Here is a 20,242-nt window from a genome sequence, read left to right as displayed (position 1 = left end):
TAACATCTACCCTGCTGTCAATATCGAGTGAACATACAGCTCTATGATGTCCAGCTTTTGAACTCAAAACGATGCCAGTTTTACGCTGTATAGCCCACATTATAATTTTAAATAAAAAATAAACGCGACTATTTTTCTGTGTATGATGTCCACAAATAAATAAATATGTATATATATATATATATGTTTACCAATAAATTTAAAATCATGTGTACACTGTTTCAAATTGTTTTTACGAACGAGTTACACATAAAAGACACCACGGACAACACATCTTCCGACTTTCAACACACGATGAATCGCCGACGCTCGCAAACGAACGGATGCGATGCTGCGCGAACCGTTTTGATTGTTTGTTTGTTTAAGACGTATTTTAATGATTTTTCCACCACCTTGACCTTACGTCATTTGTGGGGAAGATGAGGGGTGAGAGATGGGGAATACGATGAGGATGAAATGTTTAAAAATAGTGCCGGATACCGGCTTCTCGAATGAACTTAAGCAGAGAGTCCAGCACAATCTTTCTGTGCTGTATGTCGCCCCCTGGTCGCGTCCACTCTACGAAAGTTTTGGATCGATGAGAAGCGGGGAGGTTGTATATGGTGGCCCGCCTTGAGCGTACAGTCGCTCTCCATTCCCAGAGAAGATGTTTTGAACCGTTTTGAAAGAGTTGCATTTTGTACCCCGGGCGCAACGGCTTCCGTTCGAAGGGAAAAAAGTTCGGGACGGCGAAGTAACGTCTTGCATCTTGAGTAAGCTAACGGGTCGTGTTTACCTGCTCAATTTAGCGGGGAAATATGAAAAAAAAATTGTTTCACTGCCCGATTTCGCGGCAAAATTGACGTCACGTGACAAACGTACCAATTCAATTTTTCGCTAAATTTAACGGGGCGGTTACACCGATGGCGACGCCAACACCGCTTAATTCGGAAGGGTGCCTAAGAGCTGCGACTAAAATCCATTGTTTGATTAAGTCGCTTTACGATCGCACTACGTCATATTGTCACACATCAAACATACAACCAAATTTCATTTGTCTTTTAATCTTCAAATTGAGCAATTGATTAATTGGTCCAAATACCTGGAATAACTTCACTTTAAGGATGTTAACAATAGTTAACCAATTACATGAGACTCATGCAATATAGATCAATCAACTAGCGTCTCAGCGAGTACATATAACTTGTTGCTTCCACAACTGAAACGGGCCCATATATCATTATCTGGGGCTATATTTGCCCGCGTATATGGTGATATATGCCTGTATTTACGCACTTATACGGCCAGATCTGGCAGTATTTGCCCACCTATATGGCGAAATACGGCCGTATTAGTTCCCATATCTGGCGAAATACGGCCCTATTTGACTGCTTATATTATTATATCTGGCCGTATATAAAATATATCAGGGCCATATCTGACATTTTCGTACGGGATTCAACCAGGCGAAAAGGAATGTTGAGATACGCCTGATATTCTATATAAGAAAGCGCATGCTCAGATTGCGCTCCAAAGCCCTGGCGACAAACATGGAAGCTTGTAGTAAGGGATTATTAGAATGGTCTATAACTGTGGTCTCAAACTCATTTGACTGTGGGGGCCAGGTAGCCCACACCTAAACGACCGGGGGCCAACGTAAGACCGAGGGGGGGGGGGATGTTCGAAGATTTTAATAAAAAAAGACCTCGTGCCCTATGCTTTTCGTAAAATCACGGTTTTTCCAGTGACATCTTTAAATTTGATTTTTTTTATATGCCTACTTTGGGCCCCGACTTGATGTGATAACAGAAATTAAAATTACACTGCCCCACCAACGTGCTGGCATTTCTAATAGAACAAGAGAGCAAGTATGTCGTTCTCAGCTCAACATGTTAAAAAATCGTTTAATTTGAAAGTTCTTAAACTCCTCACAATTTTTATTATAACGCTCTGAACAAATACCTTTTATTGTGATTTTTTTTTTGAAGGTGAGAATCCCGAGCTCATAGCTTTATCTCTGGTACTTGTTCCTGCTAAGCGAGAGTTTTCGCAGCCGACATGCATTCTTCAACGAATAGCTCGAGGTTGCAGACTAGTAACGGAATTGTTGTACATTACTAAAAGCTGGGAAGCAAGAATTAAAGCGAAACAAAGGGCAAATGAACACAGAGCATTATAAAATCTGTGCATACGTTAAAAGAGCAGAGCTATATACTTTCCGAGCAAAAATGAATCGACGAGATGAGATCACTATGACACATGTTATTTCTAGCGCTCGAGATATGGAAATCGGGACTCGCAGGGCCGGTTGCCTGCGGGCCACTTCTCAGCTTGTCGCGGGCCGCATGTGGCCCGCGGGCCACGTGTTTGAGGCCCCTGGTCTATAAAATATCGCGTGACTATATTATATGTCCATGTCCAGTAATTTGACGTCAGGTAAAAAATAAAGATCACGATTTCAAGAGATAAAAGTTAGCCACGAAAGCCCGCAGTATGCCACGGAAAATCACATTCTTTCTACACTGACCTTATGCGTAGGACCACGGGAATTCGAGCGTATCAGCTGTACAATAAAGCAGTAGCAGTAGTCATATGCTGACCACCGCCGCACTATGCGTTTGAATGTGCGCCTTTTCCAACATGCCAGTGATAGGAGCGCGAACCAGCCCCTCTCATAGAGAGCAGGCGCTGTGGCGCGATCTAGACGAGGTGGTGTAAGCACATTAGAGTGTCCCGTAGCAGGAGCGCGCGGTGAGGTGATGCAATTGTTCCGTTAGCATCTGGTAAAAAAAACAATGTTGTCGCATTACATTTTTCTAGGCAGCAGGGCGAGGGAAATTGTGGTTTTACTTTTCACACTCGACCCATAAATATCGACATATATACAGGCTACATGAGCACCGAAAGGGATCCTCCCTCTAACCAATGTATACAACAATGTAGTGCCGTCACGTATTCTTTCTGTGGTGCGTAAGTACGCAATAAAGTGAGAATCCGCACCGCGTGGTAACTTACATAAAACGCTACTCATTTCTCTGGGTTTGTGCAGTGTGCCACCTCGTGTTTAACACCGTGGAACTCTTCTTCGGTTCCTCGAGCAACGTGCCAGTCCTGATGCACTGGCTGCTGCAGGTGTGCGCGCAGAATCCAGAGAGGGTGCAAGCCAGGATTCAGAAAGAGGTCGACGACGTTGTCGGCCGTGACAGACAGCCCACATGGGAGGACCGCAAGGCGATGCCTTTTACCATGGCCAGCGTACTTGAGATAACACGGTGGAAGGTCACGGAACCCATTGGGTTGCCTAGAGGGTAAATTATATTTTTTTCTACCGTTATTTTGATATATAATCTTAAACTTGAGGGCTTGAAAGCAGTGCTTTGATTTGAAATGTACCAAATCATCGAGTTGCACTCTAATTGGTCATAGTTTGATTTTACTCAGAAACGTCTTATAACAAGAGTTTCGTGTGTTCGGTGATTATTTCCTCTGAATCTGGGGGGTGTTCTTTCTGTGTTTATACGTTTGCACAGATTCGGTGTTTTTTGGTGTCAGCTTTTTGCACCGGACAAAAAATCGGCGTTTATCGGGGCCCATATCGAAGAAAACAGGACACGGGAATCGAATTCTCCTACCCCACAGTGAAAATGCGACTGACCTGAATACCCGGAGAAGAATTCGGTATTGTTAAAAATAAACGAAACAATCGGCGTGGTTCCCCGTAAAAAAAGGAACGGCTTCGCCGACAGCTCAGTGAGGGTTATGTTTCATATGAACACGAAATAAAGCTTTAGATTGTTATGTACTCGGATCCAATATCACACTGGTTTATTCTATCTAAGTTGTTACACTGCACCGATCCACATAACGCCACTTCCGAAACCGTTCGAGAGTACCCGGAGCCACCTGCAGCCACTCCAGCGTACGCTCGCTCTCACTCCCGCTTCTTCCTCATCCCTCCCGTTCCCCCGCGCATCTGCGGGAGTTCTCTCGCTCTGGCTCACTTTCCGTGCACTGCCGCTGGAGGCGCCCCTGTCGGTGCCACGCTATCCTTCACAAGATATAAATATTTATTAGCGAAACTTGTGTTCTTTTGTATTCAAGAACTTGAATTCTGAGATTTTCGGTTTTCCCCGTCTTCAATAAAGCAAGTTTGGGGGCTATTTGGTGGGGTCCACCGGTATTTACAGATAAACATGAAGCCGTACTTATAACGCGCTGAACGAGTTTTTTCTTGGAAATGGTGCTCTTTTGAGCCAGAGAACTATGATTCTGAGTCTACGTGCCGATAAGAATTCTCTCTTGTCTGCCTTTGACTTTTTCTCGATAGACCTGCTAAGGTGGAGATGGGTACTATAAGGATGACAATTAATGCCTGTCACGTTCCTGAAGTGACGGTGAAAGCGAAAGACGAAGAAGGGGGCAAGCTCGAGCAAAAGGGAAAGGATAAGCTCGAGCAAAAGGGAAAGGAGAAGCTCGCGCAGGACATTCGACGACTAAACCTGAAGGGCGGCAGCTGAGACGCCAACGCTCCCGGCAGACCAGGCTTCGCTCCTGTGAACCCTGGCTCCGCTCCAGGTCTTCTCGCCGCCATCGAGCCGGAGCGACGTCGTGCCTGCTGCTCGCACCAGAAGCCCGGAGCATTGGACTTCGAGCTCGAAGGCGGACGCGAAGGGGTGGCCTCGCAACACTTCTGTCAACCCAGGCCGCGTACCTGGTTGGTCAAGCTACACCATCGAACCGGTGGTGGAAGGCCCAGAGCTCCTAGCAAGCTTGGATCCACACCCGTGACATCGAAGAACAAGGCCGGGTTCCGTTCCAAGCAAGATCGACGCTCGAGACTGTGAGTGTTCTCAGCTCCCACTTAAAGACGACCGAGACTGACTGTAGTGACTGTAGCTATTTAATCACTCTATTTTCTTTTTCTTTTCGCTTCCGCTTATAATTTTGTTTTCTGTTCTGCTTTTTTTTGTGCTTGTGAGTAAATTAATTTTTGTTCGTCTACTTATGTGTCGCTTCGTCTTTTGACCTGCCCTCGTCCCCCCGGAGGAACATGACAATTGGCGAGCCTGCCAGGATACGTGGCCCATTTCTGACCTCTTGTTCTTCTGAGAGGTAGACGAACGTCGGAAGGGCAAAAGGCATTCAGGGTCATTGAGGTAGAGAGATTAACGGCCGTCGGAACGGAACTGGGCTATGCTGGGCCAGAGTTGAGAAAATGGGTGGACGACGAAAGAGCGCGATTAAGAGAGAAGAGAGCTCACGAGCGTGAGTTGGCAAGGGAAACCCGCGAAGGGGAACTAGCTAAGCAAGCTACCCTAGAGAAGGAAAGGGAGATATTGCAGTTGAGAATCGCTGCGCGAGGGGGTCACCCGGAAGGGGCTGATGGGCGACGCGGAGACGCGCAAGTCCAAGCTCTCCGAGGGAGTCCTCACAAGTTGATCCCGCAATTCAATAAGCGGACGGACGATTTCGAGGCATACCTGCAGCGTTTCGAGAGCACGGCGACAGGTTTGGGGTGGCCTCAGGACAAATGGGCGACGACATTAGGCCTTTGTCTGACAGGAGAAGCGCTCACGGTGGTTGGTCGCATGACACCCACGGACGCGTTGGACTATCCTAAAGTAAAGCTGGCTCTGCCCCAGAGATTTTGGGTACACAAAGGAGGGATACCGTGAGAGATTTCGGGATGCTAAACCCGAGGAGGGTGAAACTAGGAGGCAGTTCGCCGCTAAACTGGCAGGTTACTTTGATCGGTGGGTTGAGGTGTCAGAAACCGAAAAGACCTTCGAAGCGCTACGAGACACGGTTCTGGTGGAACAGTTTCTTGAGACCTGCTGTGTCAGTAAAAGCTGACCTCTTTTTAGAGGCGCAAGTGCAATCGAGCACAGGTGCACTGGAAAGAAACTGAGTGCAGGAGATCCAGGTAATAATGATAAAGGCGAGGCCAGGAGAAGTAGCCGCTGCTTTCTTTGTGGGAAACCGGGTCACAAAGCAGAAATTTGCCGGAGTAAAGCTCAAGGGTCTAAATCGCCCGCGTGTTGGAACTGTGGACGCATGGGTCACAGGGCTAATCAGTGCAAGGCGGGAGAGGACGGAAGACACCAGGCCTTTTGCCTGTGGACAAAGCCACCAGGAGATTGGGACGAGCCAGATGACTCCTTCGTCACTCTGAGGAGCGGAGACAAGGTACCTGTGGTAAACGCTGCCTTTGGGAATCCTCCAAAGTTCTTAGCAGATAACATGCCTGTGGTTGAGGGACGACTCGGGGACCGACGAATAAAGGTACTCAGGGACACCGGCTGTTACAGTGTGGTGATCAGGAAGGACTTGGTTCCTCTCGAAAAATTCACCGGAGAGTCGAGTGCCGTCTTTTTATTGGACAGCACGGTCAAGTATCTACCTGAAGCGAAGATTTCGGTCCGGACGCCGGTCTACACAGGCACGGTTCTAGCGAAGTGTATCGAAAATCCATTGTATGATCTGGTGCTGGGGAATATCCCGCAAGTCCGAAATGCGGACGATCCAGACCCAGATTGGGAAAAGACAAATGAAGTGACACCTGGGAGCCCATACGACCGGGTCGAGCAGTGTCGACGATCCGAAAGGTGGTCTGATGTTTACGGAGGGTCCGGCTCAGTCAAGAACAATGAGGAGTCGTGTCAGGTGAATCTAGCGGAAATTGCTGCCGTTCGCGGTACGAGCGTCACGCGAAGTGGAGAAACGAAAAACAAAGAGGCATTCCTGAAGGTACCGCAGGTATCAATGATCGATACGACTCCAGAAGCACTCGCTAAAGAGCAGAGAGAAGATGACACACTCAGTAGGTGTTTTGATGTGGTTGGGGAAATCACGAGAAAGCCTAAGTCTAGGACAAAGTTTCAGTTCGTCGTGAAAAACGACCTGTTACACAGATCTGTTGAGTACACGTCGGGAGAAAGACAACTCAACTGGTACTCCCGAAGAAGTTTCGACCGGCAGTGATAACGCTCGCGCATGATGGCATAATGTCCGGGCCCCAAGGGATGAAGAATACGCTAAGCCTGGTGACAGAAGAGTTTTTCTGGCCTGGGATCCAAAGCGAGATCAAAAGATACGTCAGGTCATGCGACGTCTGTCAACGCATGGTGCCGAAGGGTAAAGTGGGTAGGGCTCCCTTAGGAAATATGCCCACGGTCGAGACGCCTTTCGAGAAAGTAGCCATCGACATTATTGGACCTATCACGCCGATGTCGAGTGCGGGAAACAAGTACATCCTGACCATGATAGACATGGCTACAAGATATCCAGGCGCAGTAGCGCTGCGGGCCGTTGGATCTGAGCAGGTAGCAGAAGCTCTGGTCGAGATGTTTACACGCTACGGCGTGCCAACAGGGGCCCTAAACTCGTCAACCACAAAGTTGGAGCCGAAAGTTCGTGGAGCGCGCCGATTGGACATCGGCGACAGAAACGCCAAGTCATCGTCGTGAATATCCAATCGGTGCGCTCCGTCAACCTCGGCCCCAACTTTGTGTTTGACGAGTTTAGGGCCCTAGATACTCAGCGACCGCGGGACTAACTTTACATCAGACCTGATGAAAGAAGTAAGCCGTTTATTATCAATGAAGCACATGCTCACCACGCCCTACCATCCCATGTGCAATGGATTGGTCGAGAGGTTTAACGGCACTATAAAACAAATGTTAAGAAGAATGTGCCAAGAGAGGCCCAAGGACTGGGACAGGTACCTCTCAGCGCTGCTCTTCGCATATAGGGAGGTTTCACAATCAAGTTTGAAGTTTTCTCCTTTCGAGCTGCTGTACGGCAGGAGAGTGCGAGGGCCCATGGCCATTCTCAAAGAAATGTGGTCGAGCGAAAGGGTGGAAAATGAGGCGAAGACATCGTACAGCTACGTGCTCGAACTGAGAGAGAAATTAGAGAACACGTGCGAGTTGGCGCACAAATGCTTGGAGGAGGCGAAGGCTAAATATAAAAGCTATTATGACAGAAGGTCTTAGAACCGCAAAATGAAGCAAGGTGACTTGGCTTTGATCCTTCTTCCAACAGATGCCAACAAAATGATCATGCAATGGAAAGGACCCTTCGTGGTGACGGCAAGAAAGAACGAGGTCGATTACGAGTTGGACGTGGGAGGGAAGACGAAGGTCTTTCACGTCAATATGTTAAAAAAGTACGAGGAGAGGGAGACGACTCGACAAGAGCAGACTGCCTGTCATGTCGCAGCTGAGATCAAAAATGAAGCTCTAGAAGAGCGAAGCTTCGAAGACGCCGGAGAGGTCCCCACAGCGAGCTGGACGTAGCAACAAGGATGGAAGGACGTTAATGTAAACAAGAATTTGGACGCGGAAAAAAGTGCCGAAGTGCGTGCGCTGATCGAAGACTTCAGCGAGATCTTTTCCGAAGTGCCGGGAAGAACAAATCTCTTGACATGCGACCTGGAAGTCACCACGACGCGCCCGGTAGACGTAAAACAATACCCGCTGCCCCTTTCAGTTCAAGAGGTGGTCGAGCAAGAGATCTCAGAGATGCTGGCGCTAGGAGTAATCGAGAGACGCTCTTCACCATACAATGCACCGGTGGTGATCGTGAAGAAGAAGGACGGATCGAATAGATTTTGCATCGACTACAGGAGATTGAATGATGTCATTAAACCCGATGCAGAGCCGATACCGAGGATCGTCACATTTGCCAAAGCGGGGCAGAAGCGCTTTTTCTCAAAGCTGGATGTGGCCAAAGGTTATTGGCGAATTCCCATGGAGGAAAGCGCAAAAGAAGAGACGGCCTTCTCATCAACGAGCGGGCTCTTCTAATTCAACTTCATGCCCTTTGGAATAAAAACTGCTTCAGCTACGTTCACAAAGCTGATGCGAAAGTTGTTGAACGGAATCCCAGACGCGCATCACTACATAGATGACGTCCTAGTCGCTACAAGCTCGTGGAGGGAACATATGGAGACGCTTAGCCGTATCTTTCAACGCCCGCGAGAGGCCAACATCACGTTCAAGCCGATGAAGTGTGAAATAGGATTCTTGGAAATCAGCTTCCTCGGACACGACATCGGAATGGGCAAGATATCGCCGGACCCCAATATAGTTGAAAGAATCCAAGATGTTCCGAGGCCTCGAACAAAAAGACAAGTCAGGTCCTTCCTTGGTCTCACGGGATTCTACCGAGAGTTTGCAGAAGACTACGCTTGTCTGACTGCACCGCTAGGAGAATTAACCAAAAAAGGAGCCCGGAATGAGGTCGAGTGGGGGCCAATGCAAGAAGAGGCGTTCAAGGAGCTAAAGAGCAGACTGGGACAACCTCCCATCTTATTAGCACCGAACCCAGAAAAAGTGTTCGCACTAAGAACGGACGCCTCTGATGAAAGCGTAGGTGCAGCCCTGCTTCAAGAAAAAGATGGCACGCTACATCCAGTAGCGTATGCAAGCAGAAAGCTTAGTAATGCAGAACGGAAGTTCGCAACGGTGGAAAAAGAATGTTTGGCGCTGGTATGGGCCGTTGCCAGGCTCAAGTTGTTCTTGTATGGTAGGACGTTCCGGGTCCAGACCGACCATCAGCCTTTGGAATTCTTGAACAAAGCCAAGCACACCAACAGTCGAGTGATGAGATGGAGTATGACTCTACAAGATCAAAGCTTTCATGTAGAATATATTAAGGGTAGAGACAACGTGGGGGCTGACTTCATGAGTCGCGTTTGAGGAGTCAGGACTGGCTTATATAATTTACCAGGGAGTTTTGAGTCCATTTGAAACAAGGTTAAAGAAAAGTTACAGAAAGGTTTCCAGGAGCAGGCGTCTGGCTGAAACTTTCAAATGATAAACTGCCAAGCCGGAACGAGCGTTATGAAAAGTGTTAAGACTGGTGCGAATATCAAGGTCTTATTTTGTTGTTATGTGTACGTTGATGTTTTTATGCGTGTGTGTGTGGTGAGCGTTGTGAGGAAGACAAGCGACGCCAACGACGTGACGCACATCTCATCAGAACTTTGACCGCTATTCGCCTCAGGAAGTGATGCTCTTGAAGAAGGGGGGAGTGTCACGTTCCTGAAGTGACGGTGAAAGCGAAAGACGAAGGGGGCAAGCTCGAGCAAAAGGGAAAGGAGAAGCTCGCGCAGGACATTCGAAGTCTGAACCTGAAGGGCGACAGCTGAGACGCCAACGCTCCCGGCAGACCAGGCTTCGCTCCTGGTGAACCCTGGCTCCGCTCCGGGTCTTCTCGCCGCCATCGAGCCGGAGCGACGTCGTGCCTGCTGCTCGCACAAGAAGCCCGGAGCATTGGACTTCGAGCTCGAAGGCGGACTGGAAGGGGTGGCCTCGCAACACTCCTGTCAACCCAGGCCGCGTACCTGGTTGGTCAAGCGACACCATCGAACCGGTGCTGGAAGGCCCAGAGCTCCTAGCAAGCTTGGATCCTCACCCGTGACATCGAAGAACAAGGCCGGGTTCCGTTCCAAGCAAGATCGACGCTCGAGACTGTGAGTGTTCTCAGCTCCCACTTAAAGACGACCGAGACTGACTGTAGTGACTGTAGCTATTTAATCACTCTATTTTCTTTTTCCTTTCGCTTCCGCTTATAATTTTGTTTTCTGTTCTCGACTTTTTTTGTGCTTCTGAGTAAATTAATTTTTGTTCGCCTACTTATGTGTCCCTTCGTCTCTCGACCTGCCCTCGTCCACCCGGAGGAACATGACAATGTCAGATCTTTGGCGTTCATTGATTCAATTCCGCAATTAACAGGAGTGTTCTGTTTTATTCGTATATAAATTTGACATTGAAAATATTCTAGCGCAGCCGCGACGCGATCTTAGCAAAAAAGGCAAACACTCTTAAGTTTGGAAAAGTTAATAGGCGTGACATTGTCATACATCCTAGTTTTGACATTGTCACGAATTGTTATTCAACGCTCATTTCTTCAGTTTGACAACTTTTATTCGTGTTTATTCGCACGTTTCAAAGAAGAAATATTTTCTAAACACGTCTTAAACAAGTTTTGGGAAGTTTGTATTAAAAATAACAGCTAGTGTTTTGGCCGCCATAAATCAAATATATATATATATATATATATATATATATATATATAGAAAGAGAGAGAGAGAGGCCGACGAAGAGGAGGACGAGGAGTAGAATGGTGCCCTAGAGAACGTTAAGTGGCATTCCGTCAGCCGGAACTGAAGTTGACTCCAGTGAGCCTGTAACATTTTGGTGGCAGCGGTGGGATGACTTCTAAACTTCGATGGTGAATCTACTGCACGTTACGTCCCACTCCGGCAACACTTCGCAGCGAGCAGCTGAAAATGGCTTCTCCATGAGCGTTCCAACGCAGCTACAACGCCTTCAAACTGGCTTGAATGTTCTTCCGAGTGACATCAATGGGCCACAAAGGGACGCTTTGAGGATTTCTGTAGATGACCTCAACACCTGTCCATCGGCCCTGGATGAAGGTGAGATCGTTTCAGCAGTTAGCCCCTTGACGAATGTGAACCGAGGTACCCGTGCAAGGACTAATCCGTCACTGAAGTTAAAACCCTTCGACGGCAACGTACCAGGTCACCTTTATCTGTACTAGGCTGAAATTATTGCACAAGCCAACGGCTGGACGGAAGACGACAAAGTTCACGCGCTCGTCTCCCAGTTGCAAGGACCAGCTCTAGACGTGCTTTACCATTTTGATGGTATTCGCCTATCATTCCCGGCCCTACGTGAAGCACTGGAGCGACGTTTTGGAGATAGACATCTCCAACAAGTGCATAGCTCGGAGTTAAGTTTACGCCGTCAGCGCTCTCACGAAACCCTCCAGGAGCTGGCAGCCGACATCCAGCGCTCGATTGTCAAAGCACACCCTGGAGCCCCAACAGACGCAAAGGATAAGATTCGCACCTCCGCTTTTGTAGACGCAATAGCTGATCCAGAGGTTCAAGTATTTGTACGTCTTTCACGACCTACAAACGTCAAAGATGCCCTGGATCAAGCGCTAAGCGCGGCAACTGCTCAAAGGGCCACAGAGTTTGTGCAGAGGGCTAGGCATCTACAAGAGCCGCCATCAACACTTTCCGCCCTATCTTCGGCGCCCAAAAGGCGGCATGGTAGTAGGAAATACAATCCTACAGAACAACCAGCCCGGCCTGAGGCCACTGATCAAGCTTCCAAGGTTAACGGTGGAGCGAGCACGGTGCTTTCTTCAGTAACTCCCTTAAAACTTCCTCTGACATCAGTGGAAGTAACCAATCGTCGGTTCCAAAATTTACTGTTTGGATCGAATGTATTGGATACCAAGATGCTCTTCTTGACACTGGAGCAGCAGTGAACGTTCTGGCATCATCCCTGGCTCCAGCAGACGCACGTCTTCGTCCGACGTCACTTGGATTGTTCACTGTGAACGGTACTGCAATTCACACCCTGGGTATTCTCACTTTGCAAGTGAAAACAGTTGGGAGTACATCACCAGTGGAGTTCGTGGTGCTCGAGAACTCTGTTTGCCCGGTAGTGCTTGGCTACGAGTGGTGCCGTAAGAATAACTTTCTTAATAATGAGTTTCCGGACTCAAGAGGCAACATAATCGCAACATCGACAATTGACCGCAGTAAGTTCTTATCAAAGCACAAGCCACATCTTGGTGCCGCTCGAGTTATCTTCAACGCATGGAATGTCACCACTGCACTTCTGAGAGATTCGCTAGACCACGTCCAGAAAGTGCTTCGAGCAATTGCTTGGCACCGACACAGCAAGTATCACACCTGTGACAAGCAACGTCTACGTGTGCAAAACGGTCACCATACCCCCGAGCTCTGCTGCGTGAATACGCCCGACCAGAGCTTCAGCGGCGACGTCATTTACGAACCTCTCCTTCAAGCTAAACCTGGACACGAGTTTGTCTCCCCCCACACTTTGTGGGATTCGACTTGCCTTACTGCACCACGAGGTCGATCCCACTCCGTAGCTCGATGTTGAGGACTGCTACGGTCGGGTCCGTCCGGAGGCTGCCGTGGACTCCAAGGAGAGGATTCACTCCAAAACACAAAGATACTGAAGAAGCGGGTTTATTCGGCTGTTGTGCCACCACGCTGTGCCCGTCGGCCAAACTAATAAAAGAAAAGAACGGAAAAGGGTCGGCGCTGTCGCATTAGACAGATTCACCTGGAGGGGGCCCACGCTGCCGCATTAGGCAGATTCGTGGAATGGGGAAAGCTCCAAAAAGAACGAGGCTCCGTGGCCCAGAGCCTTCCCCGGACGAGAGTCAGGGCCGCCGTTCGCGGCCGCTTATCTAGCCAGCGGAAAGTGGACGCGCCCGGGGTAGGTAGTGTGGCTTATCCCGCAGATGGGCCGCGTCCACAATCATTTCCGAAGGGTGCGCCGGAGGCACATTCACCCAAAAGGGCGAGGGAAGACACGCCCTCTTCGAGGAATGCGGCCTTACCCCCGTATCCGGGATGACGTCGCCATAACGCTCCCACGGCCTGCTTGTGCTAGGCCTAGATAGGGAGACGGGAAACACGTGTTTCCCACAACTTTCGCATCTTCTCTGCGGGGAAACTTCGTCATCTTGGCTGTAAATATTGGATTGAACGACATCACGCTAAAACCTGGGGAACAAGTCGGAACCGCCCAGCCCTCCTGCCCTGAAGTGCAGGTGAATACAGTCGCACTTGAATTCAACTCACAGGCAGACATACCCAGTGTTCCATGGGAAAAATTTAATGTTAATCCTGACCTTGACGCAGAACAGATGACAGCACTTCGACAGCTTCTTCAACGTCATCGTAGCTGCATCGCACTTTCTCCAAATGAACTCGGCTGCACGTCTTTAGTCGAGCATTCCATCGACACTGGGGACAGTCGACCTATTCACCAGTCACAGCGTAGGTTTGCTCCATCCGAACGGAGTGTTATTCAAACGCAAGTTAAGGACATGATTCAACAAGGGGTGGTCGTTCCTTCATCAAGCCCATGGTCCTCTCCAGTGGTGCTCGTCCGAAAAAAAGATGGTGCAATCCGGTTTTGTATTGACTATAGAAAAATCAACAGCCTTACGAAACAGGATGTGTACCCCCTACCTCGCTTGGATGATGCCCTGGATCGACTACAGGGATCAGAATATTTCACCACCTTGGATCTCCTGTCAGGATACTGGCAGGTTGCGCTGGACCCCAAGGATGCAGAAAAATCTGCGTTTGTAACACCTGATGGACTCTACCAGTTTACAAGAATGCCTTTTGGGCTGTGTAATGCACCTGCAACATTTCAGAGATTAATGAAAAGGGTGCTAGGCCACCTGAAGTGGACCATGGCACTCGTATATCTAGATGACGTAATTGTCTATGGAAGCACATTTGATGAACACCTCCAAAGACTCACATCAGTATTGGATGCGCTCTCCTCTGCCAATCTGCGCCTGAAACCGGAAAAGTGTTACTTTGGGTATAAAGAGGTAACCTACCTTGGACACGTTGTATCGAGAAGAGGGATTACATCAGATCCTGTCAAGCTTCAAGCCTTCGCAGAGTATCCTGTTCCAACATCCTTAAAGGAAGTAAAAAGTTTCCAGGGAGTCGCATCATATTTCCGCCGATTCATTTCTGACTATGCGCGCCGTGCGGCTCCAATGACCCGTCTGCTACGCAAGAATGTACCCTGGCGATGGACAGCAGAGGAACAAGCTTCCTTTGAAGACCTGAAGAGTGCCTTGTTGAGTGCTCCAATTCTCGCCCACTTTGACCCTGCTAAGGTGACCTATCTCCACACAGATGCCAGAGGAGAGGGACTCGGTGCTGTTTTATTGCAACAAGATGACGACGACACGCAACGTGTTGTTTCATACGCAAGTCGCCGTCTGACGGACGCAGAACAGCGGTATCATTCTTCAGAACTTGAGTGTCTTGCACTAGTCTGGTCAGTGCAACACTTCCGGCCATATCTCTACGGGCGACACTTCACTGTTGTGACCGATAACTCAGCCTTGACATGGCTCCAAAGCAAGAAAGATCTAACGGCCAAACTAGCTCGTTGGTCGATTTTACTTCAAGAACATAACTTCACAATTGTTCATCGGAGTGGCAAAGAACACCAAGATGCAGACTTTCTACCTCGTCATCCGATGAAGGACATGCCGGATTCTCCTGACCACGACGCTTGCTTTTGTGCGTCTACATTTAATTTGAACGCAGGCCAGGAACAAGATTGTGAAATCCAGGACATCGTGTCTCGACTTCAAACGACTGACGTACCACCCACGACTAATCGCCTACGTAAAGCGTACCAGATTCGTGCCGGGTTACTTTGCCATCGCAGTTCCAGCACTAAACTTTGGGTGCCAGTTGTCCCTTCTTCACTACGCGGAACGGTACTGCATCTTTGTCACGATGACCCTACGGCGGGGCATCTAGGCCGTGACAAAACTTTCCAGAAGATATTAGAAAGGTACTGGTGGTCTGGGCTTCGAAAGGACGTGGCAAGCTACATAGCCTCTTGCTCACAATGTCAGCAACGCAAGTCACCAAATACAAGCAAGCCATGTGAACTTCACCCCATACCACCACCTGAGGCTCCATTTGAGGTGTGGGGGATCGACCATCTCGGGCCTTTTGCACGTACATCAGACGGCAACCGCTACATTCTAGTGGCCGTAGATCATCTTACCAAATGGGTAGAGTTATGCCCCGTGGCCAGTACCTCAACCGAAGAAGTCGTGTGGTTCCTTAGAACCCAGCTTCTCCTGCGACACGGAGTGCCACGGATGATCATAACTGATCGAGGTACAGCTTTCACCTCTGCCGTGTTTTCAGAAGAGCTAGCCTCTCAAGGCATAACTCATGCTAAAGCAGCTCCTTACCGACCGCGGACGAACGGGTTGGTTGAGCGAGCTAACAGAACAATTGCTGGAATTCTTTATTCGTACGTAAATGTCAAACACACTGATTGGGACACTTTTGTTCCTTTTGCCGCGTTCGCGATGAATACCATGAAGCAGTCAAGCACCACTTATACACCATTACAACTTGTTCATGGTAGAACCGCGGTGCTTCCTCAAGAATGCTCATCATCTGTAGCGTGGCGGAATAGGGGAGACGATTTTGCTGACAATAACTTTCAGCACCGCCTAGATGACGCACGAATACGAGCAAGAATGGCTATATTACATTCCCAACAACGTGCGGCATCTCGATACAGCGCTCCTGGCCCAACGCCATGTCTATCTCCGGGTGACTCGGTCCCGGTTCGGAGGGAACAGCGAAAGAAAGGTCGAACACAGAAGCTTCTGCCTAGGTATAGGGGTCCCTGTGAAGTCACTAAGAAAATTGGACCACTAACCTATGAAGTTCTAGATTGGGGAACTTCACGGAAGACCAAGACATTTTCAGCGCATGTGCATCACCTGAAAATGTACATCCCACGCACAAGTGCGCCTCCTTCTTCTGCGGGTCAGTGAATTGTGGGAACCAAAGGGCCGATGAATTGCTTTTTGTGCTGTGATAACTTTTACGGGGGAGGGGGAGAGTGTTAGAGGCCGACGAAGAGGAGGACAAGGAGTAGAATGGTGCCCTGGAGAACGTTAAGGGGCATTCCGTCAGCCGGAACTGAAGTTGACTCCAGTGAGCCTGTAACAATATATATATATATATATATATATATATATATATATATATATATATATATATAAAGAGTGACGAATGTTGACAAATGCTTCCGTTGATATATGGGCAAAAGTGATGTGCGCAGACACAGCAGCCGTAGGATGAAAAGAATAAAATTCTAATTTAATGGCGAAAAAAGTCACGCAAGAAAAAAGGGTGAAGTGCCGAAAAAAAGTTGTATTAGTTTACGGGAATAATGAAGACTAGGCACAAGAGCGCTAATTACGCGGGAAAGAAACTTTTAAACAGGACGGAGTAAAAGTCAAAGTTAACACACAAGAACTTACAAAAAATAAATTGTTAAATGAAAAATAAAATAAAGAATTGAAAATAAAAAATGTATAAAAAATAAGAAAAGGGCCTGACGTCCGTCGACGTTTCGGCAGTGGCACTGCCTTCTTCAGGACGGGAGCCCACATGGCGTGGTAGGTTAGTTTTATAAAATATCTAGGGAGAGGGTTAGTAAACGCGAAAGTTCGAAGGTGTTTGTAGGGTAAGGGAAGCACGTGGGGGACGAGTCCAATTTTGTCGCGATGAGGGAGGCGGTTCTGGGTTTGTTTTTTCACAGGTGCGCTGGTGGTATGGAGGAGCTCGTAGGGAAGGGGAACACAGAGGGCAAAGTCCAATCTTGACGCGATGAGGCATGACAATTGTAGGTTCTGTTTGTCGGTGCATTGGTAGCAGAAGGAGCTTGCCGGGAGAGGAAGCGCCAGGGGGTATGAGTCCACTTTTGTCGCGGTGAGGGATCAAGGTTGCGGATTTTGTTTATACATTTTTTATTTTCAATTCTTTATTTTATTTTTCATTTAACAATTTATTTTTTGTAAGTTCTTGTGTGTTAACTTTGACTTTTACTCCGTCCTGTTTAAAAGTTTCTTTCCCGCGTAATTAGCGCTCTTGTGCCTAGTCTTCATTATTCCCGTAAACTAATACAACTTTTTTTCGGCACTTCACCCTTTTTTCTTGCGTGACTTTTTTCGCCATTAAATTAGAATTTTATTCTTTTCATCCTACGGCTGCTGTGTCTGCGCACATCACTTTTGCCTATATATATATATATATATACAGAGTGTTTCAGAGAACTCAGGCCAAATCGCTCCTGCGAAAACTACTCATCGCTGCTCAGCGTCATGAAATTGCTCAGCGTCATGAAAAACAGTAAATCAACAAATTGCAGAACGATAGAAGGCACGCGCATCATTTTACGGCTTTCTGAAATACTGCACAAACTCACCGGTTTTTTAAGTTTCGGTTTGCTATCTGAGCGCTTTTCAGTCTGGGCGGCACCGCGCCCTGTGGAGAGATAGTGCAACCAGCCTCTGCTGCGTCACGCGATGACAGCGCAGCAGAGGTTGGTTGCACTATCTCTCCACGGGGCGTGGTGCCGCCGGGGCCGATATGCGCTCCGATAGCAAACCGAAACTTAAAAACCCGGCAAATTCGTGCGGTTCTTCAGAAAGCCGTAAAATGCTTTGCGTTCCTTCTATCGTTCTGCAATTTGTCGGTTTAAAGTTTTTCATGTCGCTGAGCAATTTTCTAATTGAAACCATGCCATTAAACACAATAATAAGGAAGTTAATTACGGAAAAATAATTGACGTGTTAATTATCCCGGACTTTAATAATTTTACTAAATGGGCCCCTAACCCCGGACCAAAACGACACAAGGCTTATTTCGTTGCAATAGGTAGTTTTCGCAGGAGTGATTTGGCCCGAGTTCTCTGAAACACCCTGTACATACACACACAAATATATATATATATATATATATATATATATATATATATATATATATATATATATATATATATATATATATATATATGTTTCTATATTTGAGGTATCTCGTGCAACTTAATACAAGTGTTCTGCATATGACATATACCTACATTTCTTTCGGTTCGGAAAAAATCTGGATGTTCGCTTTCATTTGGCAGACAATAATATTTCGAGTTTTTGTTTCGTGACCTGTGTGTTCATGCATGTTCCGCCCTTATGTGTTTGGTATTTGGCCTGCACATTGCTTAAATAAAATAATATATACATGTAAATCAAATGGTGAAATTCCCACATTCCTGCGTACAGGACAGTAAATTTAATCTAGTACAAAAGTGCGTGGTCAAAAGGACCATCATACATGTTCCCGTGAAAGCGCTTTACGGGATAAAAAAAAAAAAACGAAATTTATTAAGGTGTTACCAAACGAAGAAACAAATATTACATTTTATTTCCATGACGAATTACTATACACCCCCCTTCAGTAACCTTGGCTTACTCGATGGTTTTATTCAGAGGTCGAATATTGTAAAACTGACAGCAATTAAGATTTATTTTTTGGAGACCTTTTCACCACCGGAGTATAAAAGTGCTCAGTTGGAAGATCCGGATTTTTTATGTTAGGATTGTACTGTCAGTGTACTGTATACCAATTAGCTCTCCACCCACAGGGCGAGAACGACTTCTTATGATGTGCTGATATTTGTCCAATGTAATAGTACATGATAAAAAAAAACTGCGCCGACTTTACTTAACAAAATGAACAATTTACTCAAACGTTTCGTCTCCCATGCGAGAAACATCATCAGTGAAACCTTCAAGTAGGAATGAGCGAAAAAAAAATAAAAAAACAACTTCAACAGTCCTATTTAAGCAAGTCCGCGTACACATCGGGGAGGGGGCCGCGGTCAGGGTTGCCAGGTAGCTTCTAGCTCAAACCGCCAAAAGCCTGACGGTGTAGCCCAAAAGTAGCCAAATGCAAGAGATTTATGTAGCCCAAAATTAGCCATAATCTGCAGATCTAAAAAAATCATGCGCTCGTATATGCGAGCTCAATTCGAAGGCACTGCGTCTGCATATCTAGAGTTTAGGAACAGCTTGAAAGATCTACGACGTCTTGAAATCTATGGAACTTATTCCAAACACAAAAGTACAAAAATTTTCCAAACGCGTTTTTGCAGTCGCATAGTTACGAAGCACTCGCTTGTGCCCGGCTCATTCGCCTCATACATGATTTCCGTGTTAAAACGGGCAAAAAATTCTTCATTAGGGCTGATGCCCTTATGGAACTCGTTCTTTCCAAGAAAAGCAAACTTTAAGTAGAGTACTTTTTGAAGAGTTAGAAGGGACATGTTGTAGGGGGAAGTTGGAAGGCCTGACTTTGTGAGGGACACGTGACTCAATACTCCCTCCACGGCGGCATTCAACATGGGCAGTGTCGGGAGCGCGATGACAAGCTCGGATAGCAACGGAAACCGGGCTGCTCCTGCGCAATGATCTTGGCCTTGTTCGAAAGGTTCATTGTCCCAAATCTGTTGCCTTTTGTTATGGTTCATTGCGCTTCAAGAAACTTCCACGTTTCGCGGAAAAGCCTCCTTTGTTATATCCGGTACAGCACGCGTTATCGGGAGACATCAAATTATGCAGGATGTCTTGAGTTGCCTTTAGTATCATTTTTTCTCGGATCAGATGCTTCCTGTAGGAGGATGGTGGAAAACTTAAGGAAATGAGAGACGTTAGTAGGAAGCAGAAAGAAGTCGGGAAGCATAAAAAAAAGAAAGCCGTTTACAACTCCCTGTAACGCCGAATTGGAGCCCAGCTCTTGAGGAGGAGCAGGGAAGGGTACTGAGGGGAGGGT

The 20,242-nt window shown here is 47.4% G+C and overlaps 1 protein-coding gene across 1 annotated transcript in view; it reads left to right on the top strand.

The window, feature by feature from the left end:
- The first annotated feature begins 2,872 nt into the window (after nt 1–2,872).
- Nucleotides 2,873–20,242, top strand: part of LOC120848222 (cytochrome P450 2J3-like) — a 35,107-nt gene continuing 17,737 nt past the window's right edge. The window contains exons 1-2 of the mRNA XM_042290306.1: nt 2,873–2,945; nt 3,029–3,287. Coding sequence (XP_042146240.1) covers nt 2,873–2,945; nt 3,029–3,287 — 332 coding nt within the window. The remainder of the gene's footprint in view (nt 2,946–3,028; nt 3,288–20,242) is intronic.

Source organism: Ixodes scapularis, unplaced genomic scaffold (assembly GCF_016920785.2).
Source record: "Ixodes scapularis isolate PalLabHiFi unplaced genomic scaffold, ASM1692078v2 PGA_scaffold1__304_contigs__length_218370807, whole genome shotgun sequence".
NCBI lineage: Eukaryota > Metazoa > Arthropoda > Arachnida > Ixodida > Ixodidae > Ixodes > Ixodes scapularis.
The sequence above is the reverse complement of the archived record's forward strand: the minus strand, read 5'-3'. Positions and strand labels throughout refer to the sequence as shown.